General features: G+C 41.0%; 1 protein-coding gene across 1 annotated transcript in view; it reads left to right on the top strand.

The window, feature by feature from the left end:
* Window positions 1-2,927: 2,927 nt before the first annotated feature.
* Window positions 2,928-26,703, top strand: part of GUCY2F (guanylate cyclase 2F, retinal) — a 95,871-nt gene continuing 72,095 nt past the window's right edge. The window contains exons 1-2 of the mRNA XM_007091050.2: window positions 2,928-3,657; window positions 13,922-14,223. Coding sequence (XP_007091112.1) covers window positions 2,928-3,657; window positions 13,922-14,223 — 1,032 coding nt within the window. The remainder of the gene's footprint in view (window positions 3,658-13,921; window positions 14,224-26,703) is intronic.

Here is a 26,703-nt window from a genome sequence, read left to right as displayed (position 1 = left end):
ACCAACAGGCCTGGCACAGGCAGAATTGTTGCTGGTAACAAGCAACCAGTTGAGCTTGACTGGTACACACCAGCACTGATTATCAGCCCTGAAGAAAGCCATGCCATTGTTTTGATCTTTGGATGGAATTAAAATTTGCTAAGAAATTTCCTCATTAATATCTCCCCCAAGCAAATCATTCTTCTTATGGCTGCTGAGGTTATTTCTGACCTTGGATCAACCTTAATGTTTTATTAATTCATTTCACAAACATTTACCTCATAGCTACTATGCTGGGAACTTGCTTAGGAATTAGAACTATGAAGAAGACCTATAGGAACTCCCAATCCAGTGGGCTCTGTTTTCCATATGGAGTTGCTTTCATTGTTGCTTATCCCTTGTGGTTGAAAGTATGGGGTCCTATAAATATAAGAGATATCGAACAATATCTGTGTCACAATATAGACCCCAAATAGGGACAGTTTATAAATCAGAGTGACACCTTCTCTAATGGGTAGAAGTATGAATATGAGACACAGATGGAAAAACCAATAAACTCGGTCTGAGGGTGTTAATCAAGACTGCACAGAGTAGGGAACACTTCAATTGGGTCTTGAAGGTAAAGTTCATCAGAAGCCAGAAGTAGAGTGTGGGAGGAAGGAATTCCAGGCAGAAGGAATGGCATTTTCCAAATCCTATGCTTGATAGGCTATGTGATATAAGTCTGTAGAACTGCAAGAAATTTACTATAGCATCAGGTGAAAATAGTGGGACATGGGGGTATAAAGGCAAGGGCTAGATGGAGAAAGGCTTTGCATGCATCATCTTGAGAGTTCTCTACATTTACTGACTCCATTTCAATAGTTCCCATTCATGTTTGACTCACTGTAGTCCCTTAACTTGCAGCTTTACTCTGGGTCCAAACCCAATGGGCAGATTCTTTTCTCTGTTTAGCTTACTTGACTTCTCAGTGGAGTGTGAGATGTGATAAACACATTTCATCCTCAAAGCTTCATCTTCCTTGGATTGTAAGATATCATGCCATCTCTTGGATTTTGCTGTTTCTCTGGACCTCTCATGTAAGTTTTCATTATGACCTCCTTTCCCTCTGCCTGACCTTTAAGTGAAGTGGATTTTCAGGGTTTTGTCCTCTGTCTTCTTTCGTTACTTCACAATTCTCTTTTGTCAGTCTTCCACGTATCTTCAATTATCCTGTATCAATTGATTACACTCAAATTTATATCTTTAGCTCAGCTTTCTGTTATGAGATCCAGTGTATCAAATTGTCCACTGGTTATTGCCACTTGTATATTCTACAGGCGTTGCCAGTTCAACATGTCTAATAGAATGCATTATATTGCCCACCCCTTCCTTCCGTGTTCCCTATCTCAAGAGACTTACATCATTTTCCAACCAGTTGCCTAGGTCTGAAAGCCTCAAAATCATCTTGGAGTCCTTTTTTTCCTTACCTTCTCCATCTTGTCAGTCACCAAGTTGTTGTTGGCTCTACTTTCTTAATCTCTTTGATATTTTTTTTTAAAGCTTGGTGGATTTCATCTCCATTCTTCTACAACTTCACAACCACTCTCTTGGTCTATCATCATTTCTCAGGTGGAATTACTACAACAGCTTCCAACCTGGTTTCCCTGCTTCCAGTCTTACCCCCTTCCAACCTGCTCACCACACGGCTACTTGAGCAATCTTTTAAAAATGGAAATCTGGGGGCGCCTGGGTGGCTCAGTCGGTTGAGCATCCGACTTCAGCCCAGGTCACGATCTTGCAGTCTGTGAGTTCAAGCCTCGCGTCGGGCTCTGGGCTGATGGCTCAGAGCCTGTAGCCTGCTTCCAATTCTGTGTCTCCCTCTCTCTCTGACCCTCCCCCGTTCATGCTCTGTCTCTGTCTCAAAAGTAAAATAAACGTTAAAAAAAATTAAAAAAAATAAAATAAAAAAATAAAAATGGAAATCTGATTATACAGTTTCTCTGATTGAAACTATTGTCTACAGGATTAAATCTAAAAACCTATGAATGGCATATAGGACTGTTGGTGATCTGGCTCTTGCCTTGGCTGATATCATAGATCTAAGCAGAACAAATGCCTTAGAATTCTGAGAATCTAACATATCCTTTTCTTGAACAACATTAAAAAAGAAAAAACCTCTGGGTCTTACTGTACGTTGTTCCTCCTGCCTGGAAGGCACTTAGCACCAACTCCCTCATAACCCTATTTACCTGGCTAACTTTTCTTTTAATACTTGAGTTAGAGACACAGTCCGTTCTCCTCCCTCCTCACCTCCCATGAAATCTGAGTTTGGAGGATGATCCTCTCTATCTTCCCCTGCTGAACTACTCCAATCATACTTTTTTTTTTTTACTCTGTGTTGCCATTATTTGTTTACCTCTGTGTCTCTCTCCAAGAGGCAGTACGATGGAGAAAAATGGGCATATTTAAACCTATAATAATGGTAATAATATCACTAATATAATGCTAACCACATGCCAGACCCTGTTATAGGCACTTGCTGGATGTTAATCCATGTAATCAATCCTTGCAACACTGTGAGGTGGGCAGCTATTGCTGAAATTCAATCAATGGGACTCGGTGATAGATTGAATATGAGGACAGAGAAGAAGAAAGAATAACAGCTGATTACCAGGTTTCTGATTGGAGCAAGTGGGCAAACAGTGGATGGAGGTGCCATCTACTGAGATAAGGAATATAGGATGTATTGGAAGAAGAGTTTGGGTCAGGGTAGGGGAAAGAAGCTTTCAGTTTGGGGACGGCCATTCCTTTGCCATTCTTTTATAACAAATATTTCCAGAAGCTTTAGGAATAATGCAATAATTTTTTTTCTGATTGACAGGCATTTGGGAACACCACTGTGCATCTCAGGAAAGCAGACTAACCTCCCAACATCTCTTCACTAGCTTGCTAGAAGCGGGACGGCTATGTTCTTGGGACCTTGGCCTTTCTTTCACCTTATGCTCTGGTTTGCAGCTCCCAGAAGACAGCGAAGACACCATGGCCTTGTAGCTTTCAAGCTCCTGCGGTGTGTGTGCCTCCTGGCCCTCACGTCCATCCTGCAACAGGTGTGTGCACCCCCTTACAAGATAGGGGTGGTGGGCCCTTGGGCTTGTGATCCGTTGTTCTCAAAAGCTCTGCCTGAGGTTGCTGCTCGATTAGCCACTGAGCGGATCAACAGGGACCCATCATTTAACCTGGGTTACTCTTTTGAATACGTGATTCTCAATGAAGACTGCCAGACTTCCGGAGCCCTTGCCAGTTTCATTTCTCACCGCCAGATGGCCTCAGGATTTATTGGACCTGCCAATCCCGGCTACTGCGAGGCAGCCTCACTCTTGGGAAACAGCTGGGACAAAGGGATTTTCTCTTGGGCCTGTGTGAATTATGAATTAGACAATAAAAATAGCTATCCGACCTTTTCTCGGACACTCCCTTCTCCCATCCGTGTGCTGGTAACCGTCATGAAATATTTCCAGTTGGCTCACGCTGGAGTCATTTCCTCAGATGAAGACGTTTGGGTGCACACAGCCAATCGAGTCGCAAGTGCTCTTCAGAGCCGGGGCCTACCTGTAGGGGTCGTCCTGAGCACAGGACGAGACAGCCAAAGCATTCGGGAAGCTCTCCAGCAGATTCGCCAGGCTGACAGAATTCGCAGTGAGTGCTTTCTCCCGGCTGACGTTTAAACGTGGCTCCAGGAAAAAAAATACGACAATCTCCAAAAGGTTTCCTACCCTCGCACACCGGGATAGCACATCACTCCCCAGTTTTTCATGCATTTGCCCTCTTTTACTCACACTCAGGCTCAAAGGCCGTCCCGCTTCAACAGAGTCCATCTTATGAAGTAAATAAAGGTGCAGAGAACTTGGTGGTTAAGATGCCCTTGGGTTCCAGTGCCTACTCTCAGCACCTGGGTAGGGGGAAGACTGTAAGAGTGACTGTAGCTGCACACCCTCTATGCCCTTAGAACCCCAGTAGTTTCAGATCAGCCAGAGGGTTGCTCTTTTGGCTCCATTTTTGTCTGATCTTGTTACCTATTTCATCACATTTCACATATGCATCTTCCTTCTATCCTCTGCTTCCCCCCCCCCCCCAAAAAAAACCCAGGGCTTATCTCTTTGCAGCACACAACTAGCTGATTTGGAGGGACCTAGCTGATAAATAGAAACATATTAAAATGAGGAGACTGCCTACATTTTCACCTTTCCTCTTCCAAGAGAAGGTTTATGTTCAAAGGTGATTCTTGCAGAGGTAATGGACAAAGTGTCAAGCAAAGGAATGACCCAGTGAAGCTGCCATCAGCAGAGCGAGTTGGGTAGATTTGGGGGAAGAGGAGTCCTTCCTAGTCCTCTTGAATCAGATGTCTCTTACTGATACTGATGGCAAGCCCTTGTGACACTTGATTTTGATATTTTCTATTCCAACTTTTTTTGCAGATTATTTTATTTTTTTAATGCTTATTTATATTTGAGAGAGAGAGAGAGCACTGGAGGGGCAGAGAGACAGAGACAGAATCTGAAACAGGCTCCAGGTTCCCAGCTGTGAGCTGTCAGCACGGAGCCCCAATGCAGGGCTTGAACTAAGGAGCCCTGAGATCATGACCTGAGCCAAAGTCGGACGCTTAACCGACTGAGCCACCTAGGCGCCCCTTGAAGATTTTATTTTTAAGTAATCTCTACACCCGACCTGTGTGTGGCTCAAGCACACAACCCCCAGATCAAGAGTCGCATGCTCCACTGACAGAGCCAGCCAGGCGCTCTTCTATTCCAACTTGCCAATCTCCACTTTACCTTTCTCTGGAAAGTGGCAGCAATTTGTGGGAACACTGCTCATTTCTCTATTGCGGCCACTCCGCCACTTTAGACTGGACAGTTCAGCAACTACTTGTTAAATTGATTACTGCTAGGATTAGTCCTAGTCCCAGGCATTTCCTTACCATAACAATGGGTTTGTTAGACAATGGTCCAGCTTAGCCCGGCCTGTAAACAGAAGCCCATTTTAAGTTCCAAGTGTCCCCCCCGGATTGGACCGTAATTATGATCATTATGGGAAGATAGGGGCAAGTTTTCGTTCCAGGAACTACAGTAGTTTGTCTCCAGCTCCCTTGTACAGGATCCTATAATGTTAAGCAATCAGCGTGGCTCCGATTACTTCATAATAGAGCTTGATACTTTCAAAGCAGAGCACAGAGTTATTTTTTAAAGATCTAAAACCATTTCCAGGGAGGAGTCATGCCAGTAACAGGCTGACATATTTAGTATCATAACTTCATAATATGCTACAAATCTTCACGAAGCCCAGTGTCTCCTGCAAGTTTACATTCCATGAGTGTTTCACATCCCACCCATTTCTAAATAGTATGCTCTTTGAAATGACATTTTGGCCTCTACCATTAAATGTTAAATAAATCCAGGCGCTAAAGCTCTTCAGGCTGTCAGACTGAGAGAAGTTAGGACTGAGTGCTCACTCACCACCCACAAGTCCTTTGAGGTGGAGAGGTAGCAAATGTACATCATCTTGCCCTGCTATTCGAGATGTGTTCCTTTAGGTCGATGGTTCTTACTCTGACTGCACACCAGAATTACCTGGATGTCTTTTCAAAATGACTGGTGCCAGAAAGCCACCTCCAGAGGTTCTGGTGGTCTGCAGTGGGGCACCAGTAAAGGCATTTTCAGTAGCTTCCCAGATGCATGGAAAATGCAGCCAGGGTTAAGAACCACCTGCTTTAAGTTAATGAAAATGCAAATAAATGTTCCTTACTTTAGATTGCCAGTCATTTTTGTCCTAATATAACTTTGTTTAATCGGATTGTTTTCTTTGTAACAGTATGGATCAGCCTACTGAAGGAATGGAAATTTTAAGATTGCTGGGTTGGGGGGGTGGTGGGCAGGGAAACCTAGAGAGGAAGGTTTGTGGTTGTGGAGCAGAGGCCCGCCCTGGGCTGACAGGACAGCAACAGGAAGTGAAGTAGGGACTCAGAAAGGGAGATAAAAGGGAGCAAAGACAAAGCTCTGCACTGCAGGATTTTGTTTCTGGTTTCTGGCAAAACATGGGCAGACTCAGAGGGGGCATGCTGGGACCTCAGTGACAAGAGACCGAATGCGAGTGGGGGAGGAGGGCACGGCAACTGAGCCTGCTGCATATGACCTCTGACAGTGTGGAGTATTCAAAGATGTGTGTGGCACTCACGTTGGGTATAGCCAGCTGTTGGCATCTGAGGCATGCCACAGCAGTGGGTTGGGTATGACAGCAGGAGTTGCAGAAGGGCAGTGACTCAAAGTAAGGTAGGCTTGTTGCCTGGTGAGAGAAGTGTTTCAGCCAGCAGAAACATTGGAAGCAGGATCCAGGGTATGAACATAAATGGACTATCAGGACTTGAAGCAAGCTGCCTGGGGTACAGGGCACCTCTCCCGTCCCATCAGAAAGTGGGAGAGCTGGGGCACCTGGGTGGCTCAGTCGTTAAGCATCTGACTTCGGCTCAGGTCATGATCTCACAATTTGTGAGTTTGAGTCCCACATTGGGTGAGCACGGGGTCCGGGTGAGCCACACTTCTCTCTTTCTCTGCCCTGCGTGGGATTGTCTCTCTCTCTCTGCCCTCTCTCACTTATGCCCTCTCTCTTTCTCTCTCTCTCTCTCAAAAAAAGTGGGAGATCTGGTGAGAAACCAAGCCAGAGGCCAGTGAGTATGGACTGGGACAGCAGGGCAGTGAGGAAGTTTACAGCACACCAAGCACAGAATACACCAGATCAAATCTCTGGCTGATTCTCTAGCCCCTCTCATCTGGTCGGACTGAGACTGCTAAAGTATTTGTAGCTGTGATCCGTCTTGATTGGAAAGGCAGTGAGCTTTCTTGTGTGACCTCAGCTGAGCCTCTTCCCTATTCTGTTGGACACGAGGCTACTTCTTACACTGTGGACCCTCAAGTGAACCTTCAGAAGAGGACCTTTTGTGATGTACAAAATACGGTGGCAGGGATAAAAAAAAAAATAGTTGAGAGGTGGGTTTTCTCCGATCTGCTCACAGTAACAATGACCACAACCCCATGTGGGGGTGGTAGTGAGGAATTGTGCTGCGGTGGGGGGGGGGGGAAGGGGAGAGAAAGCTAGTCTACTACTGGCTGGTGTGTCACTTCTCGTTTTTTGTAAATTTATGTTTCCAATTAAAAAGTATTGCTGGCACCTTACTGGAGTCAGAAGAAATGTCTTTCTCAGAAACAGGTCTAAATTGTGCTTACACAAGACTGAGACAATGATAAAATTTACTAGTAAAGATGATAACAATAATGAAAGCTGCGGGGCCTTTGGAGGGGAAACAGCAGGGGTATTAGATGCTGCCGTAGAGACAATGAAAGCAACCATAATATCACTTTACATGTGAACAGCTCTCTACAGTTTACAAGGTATTTGCATATAGATGATCTCATTCCATCCTCAGGATTACCCAGAAGATAGGTATTTCCTTTCAAGTTTTACAACACCTGTGGGTCTCACATAACAAGTAGGTAGGTGTAGGCATTATTAACAACAAAGAATGGGGTAAATGAAGGCCCAGGGAAGGGGGGATTCAGCCTCTCCCAGATTCTCAGCTCATTTCCTTTAAGCTTCAAAAGCAATTACCAATGACCTTTGTTTCTGATGAAGTCAAATAGGAGAGATCGATCGTAATCAAAGACTAAGGCCTCGATTTACAGTCAGGGCTTCTGTACGCGGTTAGGTAGGTTGTGCCCTGCACAAGAAGATCTAGCTGAGTGGGCATGAGGGCCCAAATCCAGTTCCTTCTCTACTGAAACCACGAGCCCTGGTGGAAGTTTTGATCCAATGGCATAAAAGAGCGTCCACTCACTGGGCACAGCACCTGTTGGATGGCAATTTCCCAGAAGAGGTGCTTTTGCTAATTCTCACAAAGGCTAGCAGGAGGCCCCGCTAAAAAGCTCTTTACAGAACTTTTCAAATGGCTATTTCAAGCCCTCCTCTCCTCTCCTCACCTTTTTGCCTATCAATGCCTGGCTGATTGTGAAATCCTTTCAATTTAGGCTTACCAGGTTGTCAAGCCCTTGGGGATTCCTTTAAAGCCTTTCAAACTGGGAATGCTTCATTACAATATGATATTTAGTAAATAGGACACCGAGTGGTCTTCCCTTTTTTGTCCAAAATTAAATACCTTGTTACTGTGTTACTGCCAGGGATCTGGCTAGCCTCTTCCCATCTATTGAAGATTATTGTACATAAAAAAGACAAAAAAAGAATAGCAACATGGATAATAGTTAATATTTACTGAGAGTTTCTTGTGTGCTAGTCATTTTGTAAGAGCTTTGTGTAGACCATCTCGTTCAATTCTTGCAACATCCCTATATAGTAAGGCTATTATTGAACACACTTTATGGATGAGTCTTCAGAGGACAAAAGAGGTTAAGTAACTTGCCTAATGTCACACAGCTAGTGAATGGGAAAGCCAGGCCATATACAAGCAGGTTGGTCCAAAGCAGGCCTCTCAAACCTTGGTGTTTACCAGAATCCCCTGGAGGGCTTATTAAAACATGGATTGCAGGATTCCTTCTCCAGAGTTGCTGATTCAGGAAGGAGAGCTCGGGAAGGTCCCCAGAATTTGCATTTTTAGCCAGTTCACAGTGGTACTAGTGCTGTTGGTCCAGGGATCATTCTTTGAGAAACACAGGTCTCATGAAAGACTTACAATATATTGTGTCCTGTCTCCTTGAGGTATGTCCCCAAAGCATACTCACTTGAGATCCTGGGTGCCATGGAGGGTGTATAATTCAGCTCTTCCATTTTTCTTTCTTAATTTTTGGGCTCACTGATGAAATTCCTTAAAGTGCCTCAAGGTAGCAGGTGTTGGCCTGATTTTCCTACACTAATAACAACAGTGATGCTGATAATACTATGGCCAAGAACCTTACTGTTGTTAGGGAATTTGGTATAGGATTTGGTATAGATAAATGTAAGTAAATGTAAATGGTAAAAGGACAACTTGCTTTCATGAATGGGCCCAATATCAGATAAAATGATTGAAGACCCAGCGCAAGAAGAAATCTGTAAAGAGGTTTCCAACATTTAAGAGGCCTTATCTGGACAGCAGTTTGAAAACGTTGCAGAAAACATATGTTGCAAGGTGTGGGAAAATATTAACAACTTATCTCAAGCTGTGCAACAATGTGCAGGGTTTTATTGGGTATGAGAAAACATGATCTGATGTGGGTGGAATGGCCATTAAAGGTAATATGTGTCTCCCATCATGCAGAGCTTCTTGCACCGGTTCAACACTGGTGGCAGGTACTTAAGTGGTGGTCTGTGGACTTAGAGACAAAAATGCGTGTGGGTGGGTGTCCTCAGCTGATACAAACGGTCACACATTGCCTAGTGCAGTGTTCTTAAGTTGTGCTTTCAAGGCCTCCTGCACTGAATCACATTGGGTGGGGGGGCAGAACTGGGAAACCTGCAGATTCCAGAGCCTCCTACGCTCTTCTTATGGATCCATTTTATAGACTGGCCTTGGAAGAAAGCGGAGAGGAAGAGGGTCTGAATGTACTTCTTTCACTGTATGGCCAGATGGCTGACTCCTGGGGGAATGTGAGACTTGGGATAAATCGCAGAGCATGCTTCCCCCTCTCTCAACATTTGTTAAAACGAAATAGGTTAAAATGTCAGTAATGGGAAATGTCACAAAAGGACTAAAATGAAGATAAAGAACCGTTGAACTGGTGGGGTGTTTCTGTGGATTGGGAGCAATACTGCAGGGTCACAATGTGAATATGATTCCTAAGGACTTCTTCAGCACTAGCTAGTAGAACCATTTCCATTTCACAAGGTATGAGAGTGCGTCCAGTTTCCTCCACTAAGGACTCTATAGCCAGTAATCTGTGAGAAACAAAAAAAGTGAAAGTTGCCTTTTCAGAAACACAGATCCTCTATCCCAAGGAAATATCATACAGAATATTTCAATATGAGAATTTCAATTTCCTTCCTCAAAAGGAGGAGTTGAGCAACTTAGTAATTGGCTTTTCCTGGAGTTTCATAACGTTTCTTTCTGCTAGTGTTGAAGGTGAAAGAGATGATTGATCCTGGACAGCCTGCCATAATGGATACTACCATATGAAGACATAGCTGCTGGATGTCTTTCTAAAAAATGTTTATTTATTTTGACAGGGAGAAAGACAGAGAGGGAGAGAGAGAGAGAGAGAGCAAGCGCATGTGCACACCGGGGGAAGGAGGGGCAGAGAGAGAGGGAGAGAGAAAATCTCATGCAGGCTCCACGCTGTCAGTGCACAGCCCGATCGATGCAGGGCTTGATCTCACAAATCGTGAGATCAGGACCTGACCCAAAATCAAGAGTTGGATGCTTAACCAGTTGAGCCACACAGGGGTCCCATAGCTGCTAGATGGCTTGAGTGGGGCTCAGGAAGCTCAGAGAAAGTGCTAAGATCATATCCTAGTGAGATGGTATCTCAGGTGGATGTATCTCCTGGTCCTTGTGTTGGCTATCGAGTGGCTAACTGTTAACAATCAGGATGGAAACTTACAAATTAGCATTATTCAGTGATCACTCATTGACCCAGGCCTTGTCTGGGATTTAAGGTTTCTGTCTACTAATCATTTCCTGACAACTTACAGGTAAAACCCCATTTTAATGAATGTAATTTTGAGATAATAAAACTATTTAGTAAAACCATCATGTAGAACAGATGCATCCACAAATCCCTTTCACAAAGCACTCAATCCATTAAATTAAATTGCTGTTGTTTGAATTCAGTATTGATGCTTTCTACTTTAGTCATGTTCAATGGCAAGGTCTTGCCATGCAACAAATGGAGGAGCCTGTGATCATACCTTCTCAAGGCTTCCATTTTCTCCTCTGGAAAATAATGGGGGAATAAGAGGAAGTAGTAGGTCTCAAAGAGTCTTTACAGCTATAAAAATTCTGACTCTTTGTCTGAAGTGTCCTTAGTGTGCCTATGGAAAAAAAATCACAACAAGAGATTAAGGTAGAGGGTAAGGTCTTGAGCATAGTTAATGACTCTAAGCATTAAGGACAAGTATGGTAGAATTTATCTGCCCAGCAAATATCACTTCAAATCCTTCCTCCATACTAACAATCCAAATATGTCCATGCCTCACACCTCAAGGAACCCACAAATGATATCCAAGGGTACAACCTTTCTGAATTTTTCAGGCGTTTATTTAAACAATGTTCTCTGGGTTCATCATATGTACTGGGATACAGAGATAAATAAGACACAGTCCTTGACCTCAAGGAGCTCACAGTTTCATAGTAGAGGTTGACATAAATAAATAAGGGCAATAAATCTTGTAAGTGCCATGATAGAAGTCAGTTCAGAGTACGATGGGGCTCTCCACCAGTGTGACAAGTCAGTGTCCTGGAAAAAAATTCTGTCAGATGGAGATTTGTGTGGAGGAAGCTTATTGTGGGAATGCTTTCAAGAACAACATTTGTGAGGAAGAGAAAGCAGTAGAATGAGGCAGAGAGAGGAACCAAATGGTCATGTCATCACAACAAAGGCCTCAGCCAGTCCCAGTGGGAACTCTGGAGCTGGGATGGCCCTTCAGAGTTGTCCAGAATTGAGATGAGGAGGGAGTCTTAGCCTCTATGCCCCCATGTTGACCAGTCATTGGATACAGGCTGGTGCAGAGAGAGGGGTACAATGTGATAATAATAGTTTGACAGCCAGCTTGTCAGGGGGAAAATAGTCCTGATTGGTAACATTTGCTGATTTCCATGGACTGATTTCCATAATCTCTCAATTTCAAGCTACCAGTCTGAAACTAACTGGTGCACAAAACCCCCCAAAATTTAACCACAGGCTCTTGGGAACTAGCACAAGCCAGCTCTAGCACACTTCTGAGAAGGTGTGACCTTGTGAGAGGTGTCTCTCATCAGCTGAGGGCAATTCTCAGAGAGATGTTAGCTATCATCTTCTAACCCCCACCACCAGCAGCTAGGAGAACCAGTGCTTGAGTCATGAAGGGTGCATCTGGGTGGTACACCACAGCACCCAGTGCACGTAGTGTTGGCTATAGTATTTGCTGTATTTCAACCAAAACAAGTCACTTAATTCCATTTAACACATTCCATCTAGTGAAGTAATGTTAATATTCTTTGAAATACAGAAATGAAATTTTATCTCTTTTGGGTAATCTTGGCCAAGTCACCTAATCTCTGTTTTTGTAGAAGAAAGATGCCAATACTGAGTAACTTGCTAAGGATACTGGTGGATGAACTGGCCAACTACTTAAAGGGCCTCACTTAACTCATCTTCCCCCCTCAATGGGCTTGTTAGTGGACTAATCTGACCAAACGGATTCACATTCAATGGTGTAGCCAAATTTAGGGAGTTAGATGTCTTTGGTTCTAGTTTGTCCTTCTAAATCCAGCTCTTGCCTTGTCAAGCCTCTCTCGCACTCCATTTCCCCATTATGCAACATGTGGTTATGAACGAAGGAGGCTGAATTCCTAGCGTGGCTCATGAACTCGCTCCAAAGATATCCCAGAGTATTGGAAGGAAGATGTGAGCATCATAATACACGTAAAACCTCTTAGGGCCATTATATTGAGGGAACTAATGGTCACTTGAAAACTCAGGTTACTCTGTGTGTTTGTGTGGGCGTGTGTGTGATTTAAATCATCTTCATAACTTGCTAGTTACACCTTAAAACACTGAAAGGTATCAGCTGTAGGTCAAACGGGAAAATTTCTGGGGGTATTTAACCAGTGTAAAAAAGATTTCTGAAAATAGATGATGAAATATATAAATGCCAAAAAACCAGTCACTGAATGTAGTTAAGCATACTCAGTTCCTGAGATTAAAGGTTCCGTGTAAGCACGTATAATTAATATTTACCAATAGCAATAGGACCTTGGCCTTTCTGCAAAGAGCTCTGAATACTTGCCAGGCATTATCTAATTAAACTACTCAACGCACCTGTGAAATGCTTTGGACTCTGCATTTTAAAGATGTGCGCATTGAAGCACAAGTGGGCTTAAACTAAACTCATTTAGCATGCCAAGGGCGAAATTGGATAGAAGGCTTTCAGTCTCATGATCTTGCTTGCCATTCTTCAACCGTGGCCGCCTCTAATCCACTCTATTCTAGCATAGCTCTGCCAAACAACATAGCTTCATAAGTCAGGGGAGAATTAAAGAAGAGTGCAAAGTAATTCCAATTATAGGGAAGTTAGATTTTTAAAACTTGAGCCTATCACCCACAATATTATTATCATTTACAGGAGAGTGTGAGTTAGTGCCATTCACTGCCTACACTGGCCATGGTAAGGGTGGAAACAGTTGTGCAAAATCTATTGGAATGTATGTTTGCCAGAGCTGGGCAATAAACAGCAACAGTGGCTATGAGAGTCTCTCCTATCCTCTCCCTCTAGCCTTCTTATTCTTAGGTATAATAATAGCTGCGATTTTTTGAGTGTCATGTGCCAAGCCCATTATACGAATTGCTCCTTCAATCATCACTACCACCCCATAAAGTTCATATTTTTGATCTCCATTTTATAAATGAGGCAGGGAGAGAGGTAAAGCGATTTAGCTAAGGGTAGACAGCTAACAATAACTAGTGATGTTAAGGCATAAGCCTGAGTCTTCCAATCCCATAGCCTCTTCATTATGCTACCTCTCATTTGCTATAGTTGTTCTTGTTCCTGTCTAGTATTGGGCTCTGCAGGCTGTAGACATATCTGTATTGTCCCTATGCCTAATCCAGAGTCCCTGAACAAAACCTTAGCTCAGGGCTTCAACATCTTGATCATCTTAGCGGCATACGATAAAAATAATTTAGCAATTGGTTGTAACACATTTATTTATTTCCCCTGGTCTGTGGTTTTTGGAAGTGTATTTTACTAACCTATTACTGCCATAACCTCCCTGCTTTGTTGGTTTCAGTAATCATCATGTGTATGCATTCGGCCTTGATTGGGGGAGAGACTCAGATGCATCTCTTGGAATGGGCTCATGATCTGAAAATGACTGATGGAACCTATGTCTTTGTTCCTTATGATGCCCTGCTCTACAGTTTACCTTATAAGCATACACCCTACCAGGTCCTGAGGAACAACCCAAAACTCCGGGAAGCCTATGATGCTGTGTTGACCATTACAGTGGAGTCCCAAGAAAAGACCTTCTACCAAGCCTATACTGAGGCAGCAGCTACACGTGAAGTTCCTGAGAAGCTGGACTCAGATCAAGTAAGTGCAGATTCACAAGTTATCATAAGCAGAGGCCCTCAAAAATCGGGAAGGTAAATATTGTTTCTATCAAGAGCCTCTATCCCATAGGAAGCTCCATCAAGAACAAGCAGCCACACGCAAATTAAAAACATCTTTTGTTTGCAGAAAACATTTATAAAACAAAGACACAATGCTGGAGAATATTTTTTATTGTCACACCGCCCACAATGACAGCATGCAACTATGAAGAATAAAGAAAATATACTTCAAAACAGGGAAACAAAGCTTTCATATATACTAGTGCTGTTCAAGGGGGCTAGAGAGAAGAAGTCTTATTTCTGACCCAAGTTCAACTATTTTGAATAGTTTTGAATCTATTCAAAGTAAGACAAGACAGCTGGTATAATGAGACTGTATTAAGTTTATTACTGATAGAACTGGTATTTGAGAATATGGCTTCTGTCTCCTTGGAAGAATTTGAGCTTCCCAATACAGAATCTGAGGATTACTCAGACTTTTCCATCTAGTCACCAGCATTGCAGGACCACCACATATTCCTGCACCACGAGGGCATGCTTTCTGTAAAATGTACAGCCTAGAGGAGCATGGTGGAGTGTTTCCTATAGGTAGCTGGCTCCCAAGAGAAAGAAATTAGGACAGGCTGGGCTACACATGCTTAGTTCTCCTTTCAAATTAGCCAGTCAGATTAAGTCACTCCTCCTTTGTGGGAAGGAATGAGTAAGGGTTAAAGAGAGGTCAGGTATTTTTTTGTTTTTTGTTTTGTCTTGTTTTTTTTTTCTAGCAGAGCTATCTCTGTATGAAAGGAATTATTTGGAGTGGGGAATAATTCCTCCTTTCTAATATGCAAGACATAATATTTACACATGTATAAATGAATATATGTATAAACATATTTCATGTTCAAATCACAAACACTTAAGAGCTAGAAGAAGGTAAAGAAGTGGAGAGGGGACTGGGGTGCCTGGGTGGCTCAGTCAGTTAAGCATCCGACTCTTGGTTTTGGCTCAGGTCATGATCTCATGGTTCGTGAATTCAAGCCCCTCGTTGGGTTCTGACAGCACAGAGTCTGCTTGAGATTCTCTCTCTCTCTCTCTCTCTCTCTCTCTCTCTCTCTCTCCCCCCCCCCCTCTCTTGGCCCCTCCACTGCTTGTGTGTGATCTCTCTCTCAAAATAAATAAATAAACTTAAAATCTCAAAAAAAAAAAAGGAAGTGGACAGGGGAAGAAAGATAAAGGAATGGGGAGCAAAGACAAAAACAGAGAAGAAATATACAAAGAAGACAAGGAATATGAGAAGATGGGGAGGCCAAAGCTATCACTGAGATTTGAAAAAATACAGAGGGGGTTGTTATAGGTTGGAGGCCAGATGTAAGAGAAGGTAGTTATTTTCAGAAGTATTTAGAAGAAAACATAAGTAGGATTAAAAGTTCTAGCATCAGCTAGCATACTGTATCAGTTACAAAGCCTCTGGCTGCAAGAAATAGACTGTTCAACACAAAATGGCCAGTAATATATTGTTTCAAAATTTGAAGCTATGGGAGATCAAGAGTCAGTTAATTCATCAGCTCAATGATGTTATCAATGAACCAGTCTCTACTCATCCTTCCTCTTTATGAGCCATAGAGTGCTATCTTGACATCATGATTTGGTTGGTCTCATGGTCCCATGATGGCTGCCACAGTTCCAGACATCACTTATTATAGGTGGAACTGTCTACAGATAAAAATGGGGAATGTTACTTTCTTGTGCCTCTTTCTAAGAGTGAGGAAATCTTTCCCAGAAGCTCCTCATGCAGACTTCTCTCCATACCTTCCTGATCATATTCGTGCCTCATATGCATACCTAAGTCAATTATTTAGAAAGAGGAACAAGACCATCATGATTGACCCTATGGCTGCGAGAAAAATGTGAACAGAATGGAGATTCTGTTAGCAGGGAAGAAGGCTGTCAGGTAGGCATTTGATTGTGTCTAACACTCACATTCTCCATGATATTCTCCTTTTTATCCACCCCTTTTCTTTATCCTGTGGGCTGCTTGTCTCTCTGAACAAATGATTTAGATAAAATTTAGGTTTAGTTTAAGTATTGATAACAAAGATGTTGCCAATTTTTGTTCTAATAAAAAAAAGTAGTGGAGATATTAACAGTACTGATTTTCAACTTTATTGCTACTGATAAGTTTATAATAAATATTTCTTTTAGGAGACACATGTATTTAAAAACAAATGGTCAGTTTGGTCAAGAATTGCAAGAATCCCTCAAATTGCTAAGAATGGTTGTCTAAACCATTTGTTTGGTATATTTATCAACAAGCAAAGAGATGGTGAATTTTTTTCTTAATTTTTAAAAATGTTTTATTTATTTATTTATTTATTTATTTATTCCCATTTTTTAAAAATTTTATTTTTTTAAAATTTACATACAAGTTAGTTAGCATATAGTGCAACAATGATTTCAGGAGTAGATTCCTTAATGCCCCTTACCTATTTAGCCCATCCCCCCACCCACAACCCCTCCAGTAACCCTGTGTTTGTTCTCCATATTTAAGAGTCTCTTATATTTTGTCCCCCTCCCCGTTTTTATATTATTTTTGTATCCCTTCCCTTATGTTCATCTGTTTTGTTTCTTAAAATCCTCATATGAGTGAAGCCATATGATATTTTTCTTTCTCTGACTGATATTTTTGAGAGAGAAGAGAGAGAGAAAGAGAGAGCAAGTGAGGGGCAGAGAGAGGGAGACACAGAATCTGAAGCAGGCTCCAGGCTCCGAGCTGTCAGCACAGACCCCAACGTGGGGCTTGAACTCAAGAACTATGAGATCATGACCTAAGCCAAAGTCAGATGCTTAACCGACTGAGCCACCCAGGTGCCCTGAAATGGTGAATTTTTACACTTTTTAGCCAATGGTATAGCACCACATAGATACAGACTGTCTTTTTAATTTAATCACAAAATTGAGGGAAGGCGAAAGGTGTGTGTGTGTATGTGTGTGTGTGTGCATTGTACATGTATATGAACAGATATTTTGTTACAAAAACTCAGATCTTCTTCTCTTAATATTTGATCCAATATCTTTGAGCTTGTGGAAAGCATAAGATAATTAAGGCAAAAAAAGAGACACCATTATCTTGGTTGCTAGGCAGCCTCTACTCTGCTTTACACAAGAAAATGAAGAGAGCTAAAACAACGAATCTAGATCTTATAAAACAGCTTGTTTTGAATCTAGATCTTATCAAACAGATTGTTTTGGATGCGTTTCCACCCCCACTTTGCAGGTGCCTATGCTATACCTTCATAACCAAAGATTGATAGAAGGATGAGCCAATATCTTCACATTTCTGATAAACAAAACCTCTTCCTTAAATTATTTTCCTAAATTTTTGAAGGCAGCTGGTATAGCAGAAAGAGCATATGATAAGAAGTTAGACAAACATGGGTTTGAATCTCAGCTCTCATTCCTGCTAGCTGTGTGTCCTTGGGCAAATTACTTACACTTTTTTGAGTCTCAGTTTTCCCATCTGTAAAATGGGTTAGTGATCTACATCTTCTAAGATTATTGCAAAGATTAAACAAAGTCACACTTGTAAAGTAACTATCTAAATGTCTGGCTCACAACTACCTTCCTTTCCACTTTTTCTTCCCTGGGGCCAGAATGACCTTATTAATTCATGGTGATTTATTATCCAAGTTATAATCTGACTTGAGCTCCTTCTCAATATTCTCAGCTTTCGAGATGATTTTTGCTTTCAATTTTCTTAGATCAAATTATGTAGTTCATTGCTTGCTTGTCCCTGGCTCCTGTTATTTTTCCTGTGTTCACTCAACAGATCAACAATTATTTACTGGGCACCTGCCATGTCATGCACTATGTTGAACTCCAGATAGAATAGTAAGCAAGATTTTTGTTCGTGGTGTGTTGGAGCCCGTTTACAAAAGCTGACTTTGTGCATCTTTTCCCAATTCTCTGTTTAGTGACATCATGTTGATAGCTAGAAATCAGGCACTGGGAATATTTACACCACAGAAATCAGTAAATGATACAAGAGTATTTTTTTCCTTCTCATAGAGTTAAACATTTACTAGCCCATCACTTGTTCCTGATCTTAGGGGGCTTAAATTCTTGTGAAAGAGACAGGAAATGAATAAACAAGTATATGAAAAACATGGCTTTATTTCTCTCTTGCCAATAACTTACAGTGGAATTGAAATTTCTATGGATGGGCTATATTGCCTATAGCAGGTTTGCAATCTCTTTAATTTATGCCCTTACTTCTTTAAAAAGTAAAAACAAAGACTGTCAAAGTGGTATGTGCACATAGTTTTAAAGGTCAAGAAATCCTAAAAAGTTTGTGTCAACAACGAAGCAGTCCCTAGGCCTCCCTCCCACCTTTCATCAGGAACAACCACTTTCTTGTCTTTTAGCTCTTTATTCTGGTATTTACCTCTGGGTTGTTGACTTTCTGTTACAGTTGAGGATTTTTAGCTCTTATATACTTCCTTACCCTCCTTCGAACTTTCAATATAATTCTGTCACAATTTTTAGTTAAATTCATATTTGGTATTTCTAATATTATACCTATCAAAGTATCATTCATTGCTGATCCATGTAGTATACTAGGTAATCATTCATTTCACATGTAACTTTTGATTTTTACTGGGGTTAATAATTGCTTTATTCTTAAATTTGTTTACCTTAATTTGAATTTCGAAGTCTTTCCACACTGGCTGATAAAGCTGTAGAATTCTTGCAGAACAAATTTTATACATCGTAAAACCCCTTATCAATTTCATTTGTTTTTTCTGAGGCTCTCTGTCTTCCTGTTCTGATCTAAACTTACTGCTCCCTAAAACTTCTGCACAACTATTATGCTAAGATCTCCCTTTTCATCACCCTGGAAGGTCCCTTTCTCCTTTTTTTCTGTACTGCACCACTATTTCATGAATCTCGGGACTCCCTTTTTTTTTGTTGTTTACTCTCTTGTTTTGGTGGAGCACATTCTCTAGTGAGGAAGGTACACAGAAGGTAAATTTTTGAAATTTTGCATGCCTGAAAGTCATTATTCCAACCTCATTATTAATTGATAGTTTGAGTATATAAATCTAGGTTAAAAAAATCATTTTCCCTGGGGTGCCTGGCTGGCTCAGTTGGAGGAGCATGTGACTCTTGATCTTGGGGTCATGAGTTTGAGCCTCTCATTGGATGTAGAGATTACTTTAAATAAATAAATAAAATAAAATAAATCATTATCCCTTAGCACTTTAAAGACATGGCACTTTGTCTTCTAATTTCCGTTGTTGGCATTGACAACTCCAATGCCATTGTTATTACTGAATCTTTGATGCAACCTGTTTTCGCTCCTCCCCATCTCACCCAGAAGCTTTAAAGATTATCTCTTTATTCCTGATGTTATAAAATTTCATGATGATATTTGGATCTTTGACATATATTATGCAATATCTATTGTGGGGCCTTTAAATCTCATTCCACATGAGAAATTTTTGTATATTCTTTATTTGATAATTTCCTTAACAACATTGTCTTTGTTCTCTCTGGAAACACTATTAGTTATTTATAAGATTGTCTGGGTTGATTTTTTAATTGTCTGATTATTTCTCTTGTATCATCCATTGTTTTGTTATTAGTTATTCTTCTTAAAAGAGTGCCTCAACTTTGCGTTCTCTTTTGCTGATTAAAAAAAAAAAAACTTTTGCTATCAACCTATTAATTTCCAAGCGTTGATCCTTGTTGATTGATTATTCTATTTTCATGGCATCCTGCTTTTGTTTTGTAAATATAGTATTTTGTCTTATTTCTTGGCAGGTATTCATTGTACTTTCTTTGAAGTTTTTTTTTTTCCTGTTCTCTGTGTTTTTCTTCACTTCTAATTTTTCATGCTTCTTTGTTTTGGTCTTTCTATTTCATGTTGGAAGCTTTCCTTAATTCTCTGGTGATCTTGGCTGTCCATATTTAAGAATGAAGCTCTAGGGGCGCCTGGGTTGTGCTCTCAGAAAGCAGGCAAGCTGCCAGTGTCAAACTCAGCCTTCCTACCCAAGTAGGCTTTAGCACCAGAAAGGGCTTCCTTTGGGCCATATGATGGGTAACATTGTGTTCAAAACACTGCAGGGGAAAGACAACACATTTCTACTTGAATGCTTGCTTTTTGCCACCTAAAAACCAACAAGTGGAACAAGACTGGGTGAAAACTCTGACAGGAGTATGGTAGTCTCTTTATCTGGTTATGAAGCTAGGTGCCTTCTTAACAAATTCTAAGCAAAGATATGGTGTCTACTTCTAGCCTCTTGATCCTTATTTGCCACATGGTGGCAGTTCTTGGAAAGAGATCTCTACTTCTCCTGAATGTCACATTATCCTTTAGAATTCCAGGAGCACTTCAGATCTTCAAAACTCTTTTTTTTCAATATATGAAATTTATTGTCAAATTGGTTTCCATACAACACCCAGTGCTCATCCCAAAAGGTGCCCTCCTCAATACCCATCACCCACCCTCCCCTCCCTCCCACCCCCATCAACCCTCAGTTTGTTCTCAGTTTTTAAGAGTCTCTTATGCTTTGGCTCTCTCCCACTCTAACCTCTTTTTTTTTTTTCTTCCCCTCCCCCATGGGTTTCTGTTAAGTTTCTCAGGATCCACATAAGAGTGAAACCATATGGTATCTGTCTTTCTCTGTATGGCTTATTTCACTTAGCATCACACTCTCCAGTTCCATCCACGTTGCTACAAACGGCCATATTTCGTTCTTTCTCATTGCCATGTAGTACTCCATTATATATATAAACCACACTTTCTTTATCCATTCATCAGTTGATGGACATTTAGGCTCTTTCCATAATTTGGCTATTGTTGAGAGTGCTGCTATAAACATTGGGATACAAGTGCCCCTATGCATCAGTACTCCTGTATCCCTTGGGTAAATTCCTAGCAGTGCTATTGCTGGGTCATAGGGTAGGTCTATTTTTAATTTTCTGAGGAACCTCCACACTGCTTTCCAGAGCAGCTGCACCAATTTGCATTCCCACCAACAGTGCAAGAGGGTTCCCGTTTCTCCACATCCTCTCCGGCATCTGTAGTCTCCTGATTTGTTCATTTTGGCCACTCTGACTGGCGTGAGGTGATATCTGAGTGTGGTTTTGATTTGTATTTCCCTGATGAGGAGCGACGTTGAACATCTTTTCATGTGCCTGTTGGCCATCCGGATGTCTTCTTTAGAGAAGTGTCTATTCATGTTTTCTGCCCATTTCTTCACTGGGTTATTTGTTTTTCGGGTGTGGAGTTTGGTGAGCTCTTTATAGAGTTTGGATACTAGCCCTTTGTGCGATATGTCATTTGCAAATATCTTTTCCCATTCCGTTGGTTGCCTTTTAGTTTTGTTGGTTGTTTCCTTTGCTGTGCAGAAGCTTTTTATCTTCATAAGGTCCCAGTAATTCACTTTTGCTTTTAATTCCCTTGCGTTTGGGGATGTGTCGAGTAAGAGATTGCTACGGCTGAGGTCAGAGAGGTCTTTTCCTGCTTTCTCCTCTAAGGTTTTGATGGTTTCCTGTCTCACATTCAGGTCCTTTATCCATTTTGAGTTTATTTTTGTGAATGGTGTGAGAAAGTGGTCTAGTTTCAAACTTCTGCATGTTGCTGTCCAGTTCTCCCAGCACCATTTGTTAAAGAGACTGTCTTTTTTCCATTGGATATTCTTTCCTGCTTTGTCAAAGATGAGTTGTCCATACGTTTGTGGGTCTAGTTCTGGGGTTTCTATTCTATTCCATTGGTCTATGTGTCTGTTTTTGTGCCAATACCATGCTGTCTTGATGATGACAGCTTTGTAGTAGAGGCTAAAGTCTGGGATTGTGATGCCTCCTGCTTTGGTCTTCTTCTTCAAAATTACTTTGGCTATTCGGGGCCTTTTGTGGTTCCATATGAATTTTAGGATTGCTTGTTCTAGTTTCGAGAAGAATGCTGGTGCAATTTTGATTGGGATTGCATTGAATGTGTAGATAGCTTTGAGTAGTATTGACATTTTGACAATATTTATTCTTCCAATCCATGAGCATGGAATGTCTTTCCATTTCTTTATATCTTCTTCAATTACCTGCATAAGCTTTCTATAGTTTTCAGCATACAGATCTTTTACATCTTTGGTTAGATTTATTCCTAGGTATTTTATGCTTCTTGGTGCAATTGTGAATGGGATCAGTTTCTTTATTTGTCTTTCTGTTGCTTCATTGTTGGTGTATAAGAATGCAACTGATTTCTGTACATTGATTTTGTATCCTGCAACTTTGCTGAATGCATGTATCAGTTCTAGCAGACTTTTGGTGGAGTCTATCGGATTTTCCATGTACAGTATCATGTCATCTGCAAAAAGGAAAGCTTGACTTCATCTTTGCCAATTTTGATGCCTTTGATTTCCTTTTGTTGTCTGATTGCTGATGATAGGACTTCCAACACTATGTTAAACAACAGCGGTGAGAGTGGGCATCCCTGTTGTGTTCCTGATCTCAGGGAAAAAGCTCTCAGTTTTTCCCCATTGAGGATGATGTTAGCTGTGGGCTTTTCATAAATGGCTTTTATGATGTGTAAGTATGTTCCTTCTATCCCGACTTTCTCAAGGGTTTTTATTAAGAAACGGTGCTGAATTTTGTCAAAGGCCTTTTCTGCATTGATTGACAGGATCATATGGTTCTTCTCTTTTTTTTTATTAATGTGATGTATCACATTGATTGATTTGCGAATGTTGAACCAGCCCTGCATCCCAGGAATGAATCCCACTTGATCATGGTGAATAATTCTTTTTATATGCTGTTGAATTCGATTTGCTAGTATCTTATTGAGAATTTTTGCATCCATATTCATCATGGATATTGGCCTGTAGTTCTCTTTTTTTACTGGGTCTCTGTCTGGTTTGGGAATCAAAGTAATACTGGCTTCATAGAATGAGTCTGGAAGTTTTCCTTCCCTTTCTATTTCTTGGAATAGCTTGAGAAGGATAGGTATTATTTCTGCTTTAAACGTCTGGTAGAACTCCCCTGGGAAGCCATCTGGTCCTGGACTCTTATTTTTTGGGAGATTTTTGATAACCGATTCAATTTCTTCGCTCGTTATGGGTCTGTTCAAGCTTTCTATTTCCTCCTGATTGAGTTTTGGAAGAGTGTGGGTGTTTAGGAATTTGTCCATTTCTTCCAGGTTGTCCAATTTGTTGGCATATAATTTTTCATAGTATTCCCTGATAATTGTTTGTATCTCTGAGGGATTGGTTGTAATAATTCCATTTTCATTCATGATTTTATCTATTTGGGTCATCTCCCTTTTCTTTTTGAGAAGCCTGGCTAGAGGTTTGTTAATTTTGTTCATTTTTTCAAAAAACCAACTCTTGGTTTCGTTGATCTGCTCTACAGTTTTTTTAGATTTTATATTGTTTATTTCTGCTCTGATCTTTATTATTTCTCTTCTTCTTCTGGGTTTAGGCTGTCTTTGCTGTTCTGCTTCTATTTCCTTTAGGTGTGCTGTTAGATTTTGTATTTGGGATTTTTCTTGTTTCTTGAGATAGGCCTGGATTGCAGTGTATTTTCCTCTCAGGACTGCCTTTGCTGCATCCCAAAGCGTCTGGATTGTTGTATTTTCATTTTCGTTTGTTTCCATATATTTTTTAATTTCTTCTCTAATTGCCTGGTTGACCCATTCACTCTTTAGTAGGGTGTTCTTTAACCTCCATGCTTTTGGAGGTTTTCCAGACTTTTTCCTGTGGTTGATTTCAAGCTTCATAGCATTGTGGTCTGAAAGTATGCATGGTATAATTTCAATTCTTGTATACTTATGAAGGGCTGTTTTGTGACCCAGTATATGATCTATCTCGGAGAATGTTCCATGTGCACTCGAGAAGAAAGTATATTCTGTTGCTTTGGGATGCAGAGTTCTAAATATATCTGTCAAGTCCATCTGATCCAATGTATCATTCAGGGCCCTTGTTTCTTTATTGACTGTGTCTTCAAAACTCTTAATAAGCAATGACTTTTATAATTATTTTTAAAAGCAGTGATACTTAAATTTTTATATTTTACAAACATGCTTGGGGCGCCTGGGTGGCTCAGTCGGTCGAGTGTCTGACTTCATCTCAGGTCATGATCTTGCTTCATGTGTTTGAGCCCCACGTCCGGCTCTGTGCTGACAGCTTAGAGCCTGGAGCCTGCTTCAGATTCTTTGTCTCCCTCTCTCTCTGACCCTCCCCTGCTCAAGCTCTGTTTCTCTCTCTCTCCCTCTCAAAAATTAATAAACATTGAAAAAGATTAAAAAAATATTGAAGCTCTAAACAACAGATTTGAAGTTGTATGTACATCACATGTTTGTTGGCCAATGGGCTTCAGCGTAGGGAAATTGGCTATCCAGCTGGGGTTGTTTCTCAATATATGTAGATCTTGCCTCTTGGGGTACACTTTTTTTTCACAGAAGAATACTCCAGTCGCCTTGGGAGTCATAATCCTGGCTGTCTCTATTCTAGGAATCATGTTAGGGGAAGGAGACTGGGACTCTCATTATTAAGTATAAAGACATTAACTTTATCATTCCTTTTGGTGGCCCATGTAATGTCTACCTTCCTTTGGAGTAAGTGTCCCAGTTCTGGAGATGCTCTGAATCAATTTAACCTGTTTCCTGCAGGAATCTGGCTTTCCTCAATAGAAGTGGGGATGGTGGATGTCAAACTACTCCTTATACAGCTATTCACACAGCTATCCCTCCTTTAGAGCTCTGCCTCACTCCAAATTCTATAGTACTTGGTGCCTCTAATTCCTAAGCCTTTCTGGGACTCTCAGGGGGAAAATCTGCTTGTTGCTTACCAATATTCCCCTCTTCAGGTACTCAGGTTTAATTGCCCTCTACTCTGCTAAATCAGTTACCACTTTCTGTCTTCATATTCTGTGGTTTGGAGTTACTGACGACTCCTATTGCTAACAAATGTGGAGGGTTACTGTTTCTGTTCCTTGTCGTCCTTGTTTGGGAGTGATATTTGGGAGAAGGAAGAGAGTGAAGAAAAAAATCTTGATTTCAGTATCTGTAATCACGAAGTCATGAAAGATAAAAGAAGTCCCAAAAACGTTATTGGTGGATCTACCACAGTCAATTCATTAATTTAGCAAGTATTTATTAAGTTCAGGTATACCATGGTAGTTAGGAGCATGGGCTTTGAAGGCAGAGTGCTGTACATTTACATAAGTTCTCTGTATCTTTTTTTCATTATTTTATTTTATTTCTTTTTTTAACATTTATTTATTTTTGAGAGACAGAGTGAGAGCAGAGGAAGGGCAAAGAGAGAGGGAGACACAGAATCCAAAGCAGGCTCCAGGCTCTAAGCTATTAGCACAGAGCCTGATGCAGGGCTTGAACCCATGGACCGTGACATCATGACCTGAGCTGAAATTGGACACCCAACTGACTGAGCTACCCAGGCACCCCACCTTTTCATTATTTCAGATTGGAAATAATAATAGTAATTACCTCATAGAGTTGTTGTGAGGATTAAATGAGTTAATACACATAAAGAGCTTGCCTGGCACCTAGTAATCTCTCAATAAATGTGTTTATTATTACCGGTATGAATGTTGTTCTTTTTATTATTATTGTGGGCTAGGCACTCTGCAGGTGATATCATAGAGAACAAAACAGAAATAAGGTCTTCCCCCAGTAAAGGGGAACAGTTTTATCATTTCAGGTTGCTAAGAACACTGGGTCTAAATTTGGGATTTTTAGGGGTGCCTGGGTGGCTCAGTTGGTTAAGTGTCAGACTCTTGATTTCAGCTCCCATCATCTCATGGTTCATGAGTTCAAGCCCCACATTGGGCTCCACACTGACAGTGCAGAGCCTGCTTGGGATTCTCTCTCTCTCTCTCTCTCTCTCTCTCTCTCCTCCCTCCCCTGATTAATCACTCTCTCTCTCTCTTTCAAAATAAATAAATTAACTTAAAAAATAAATAAAATTGGTACTTTTAGGTGCACCTCGCTGGCTCTGTGAGAGGAGCATGTGACTCTTGATCTTGGGGTCATTTGAGCCCTGCGTTGGGTATTGAGATTACTTACAAATAAAAAATCTTAAAAAAAAATTGGGACATTTACTTATTGGTCACAATTCAAGAGCTGGATGACGTATTTGAACACTACATTTCCGGGATGATATTACCAGAGTTCTGTGCTCCTCTTCTGAAATGCAAACAATAGCAGCGATCATGCATTCAATGCTTGCTCTGTACCCTCTAGTTAACAAAAATGGTCTTATCAAATCCTCAGATCAAGCCTTCAAATTATGTATTATTATCTCTATTTTATGGATGATGAAACTGAGGCTCAGGGTAACCTGCTCAAGGTCATACAACTGGCAAGTGGCAGAGCTGGGATTTCAACAATAATCTGCTACTGGAACCTGACCATTTAACCACATGTTAGCCTTTCACCGTGTCCCATGTCTAATGATTTACTCACAGT

This window comes from Panthera tigris, chromosome X (genome assembly GCF_018350195.1).
Source record: "Panthera tigris isolate Pti1 chromosome X, P.tigris_Pti1_mat1.1, whole genome shotgun sequence".
Taxonomy (NCBI): domain Eukaryota; kingdom Metazoa; phylum Chordata; class Mammalia; order Carnivora; family Felidae; genus Panthera; species Panthera tigris.
This window is presented reverse-complemented; position numbering and strand designations above follow the sequence as displayed.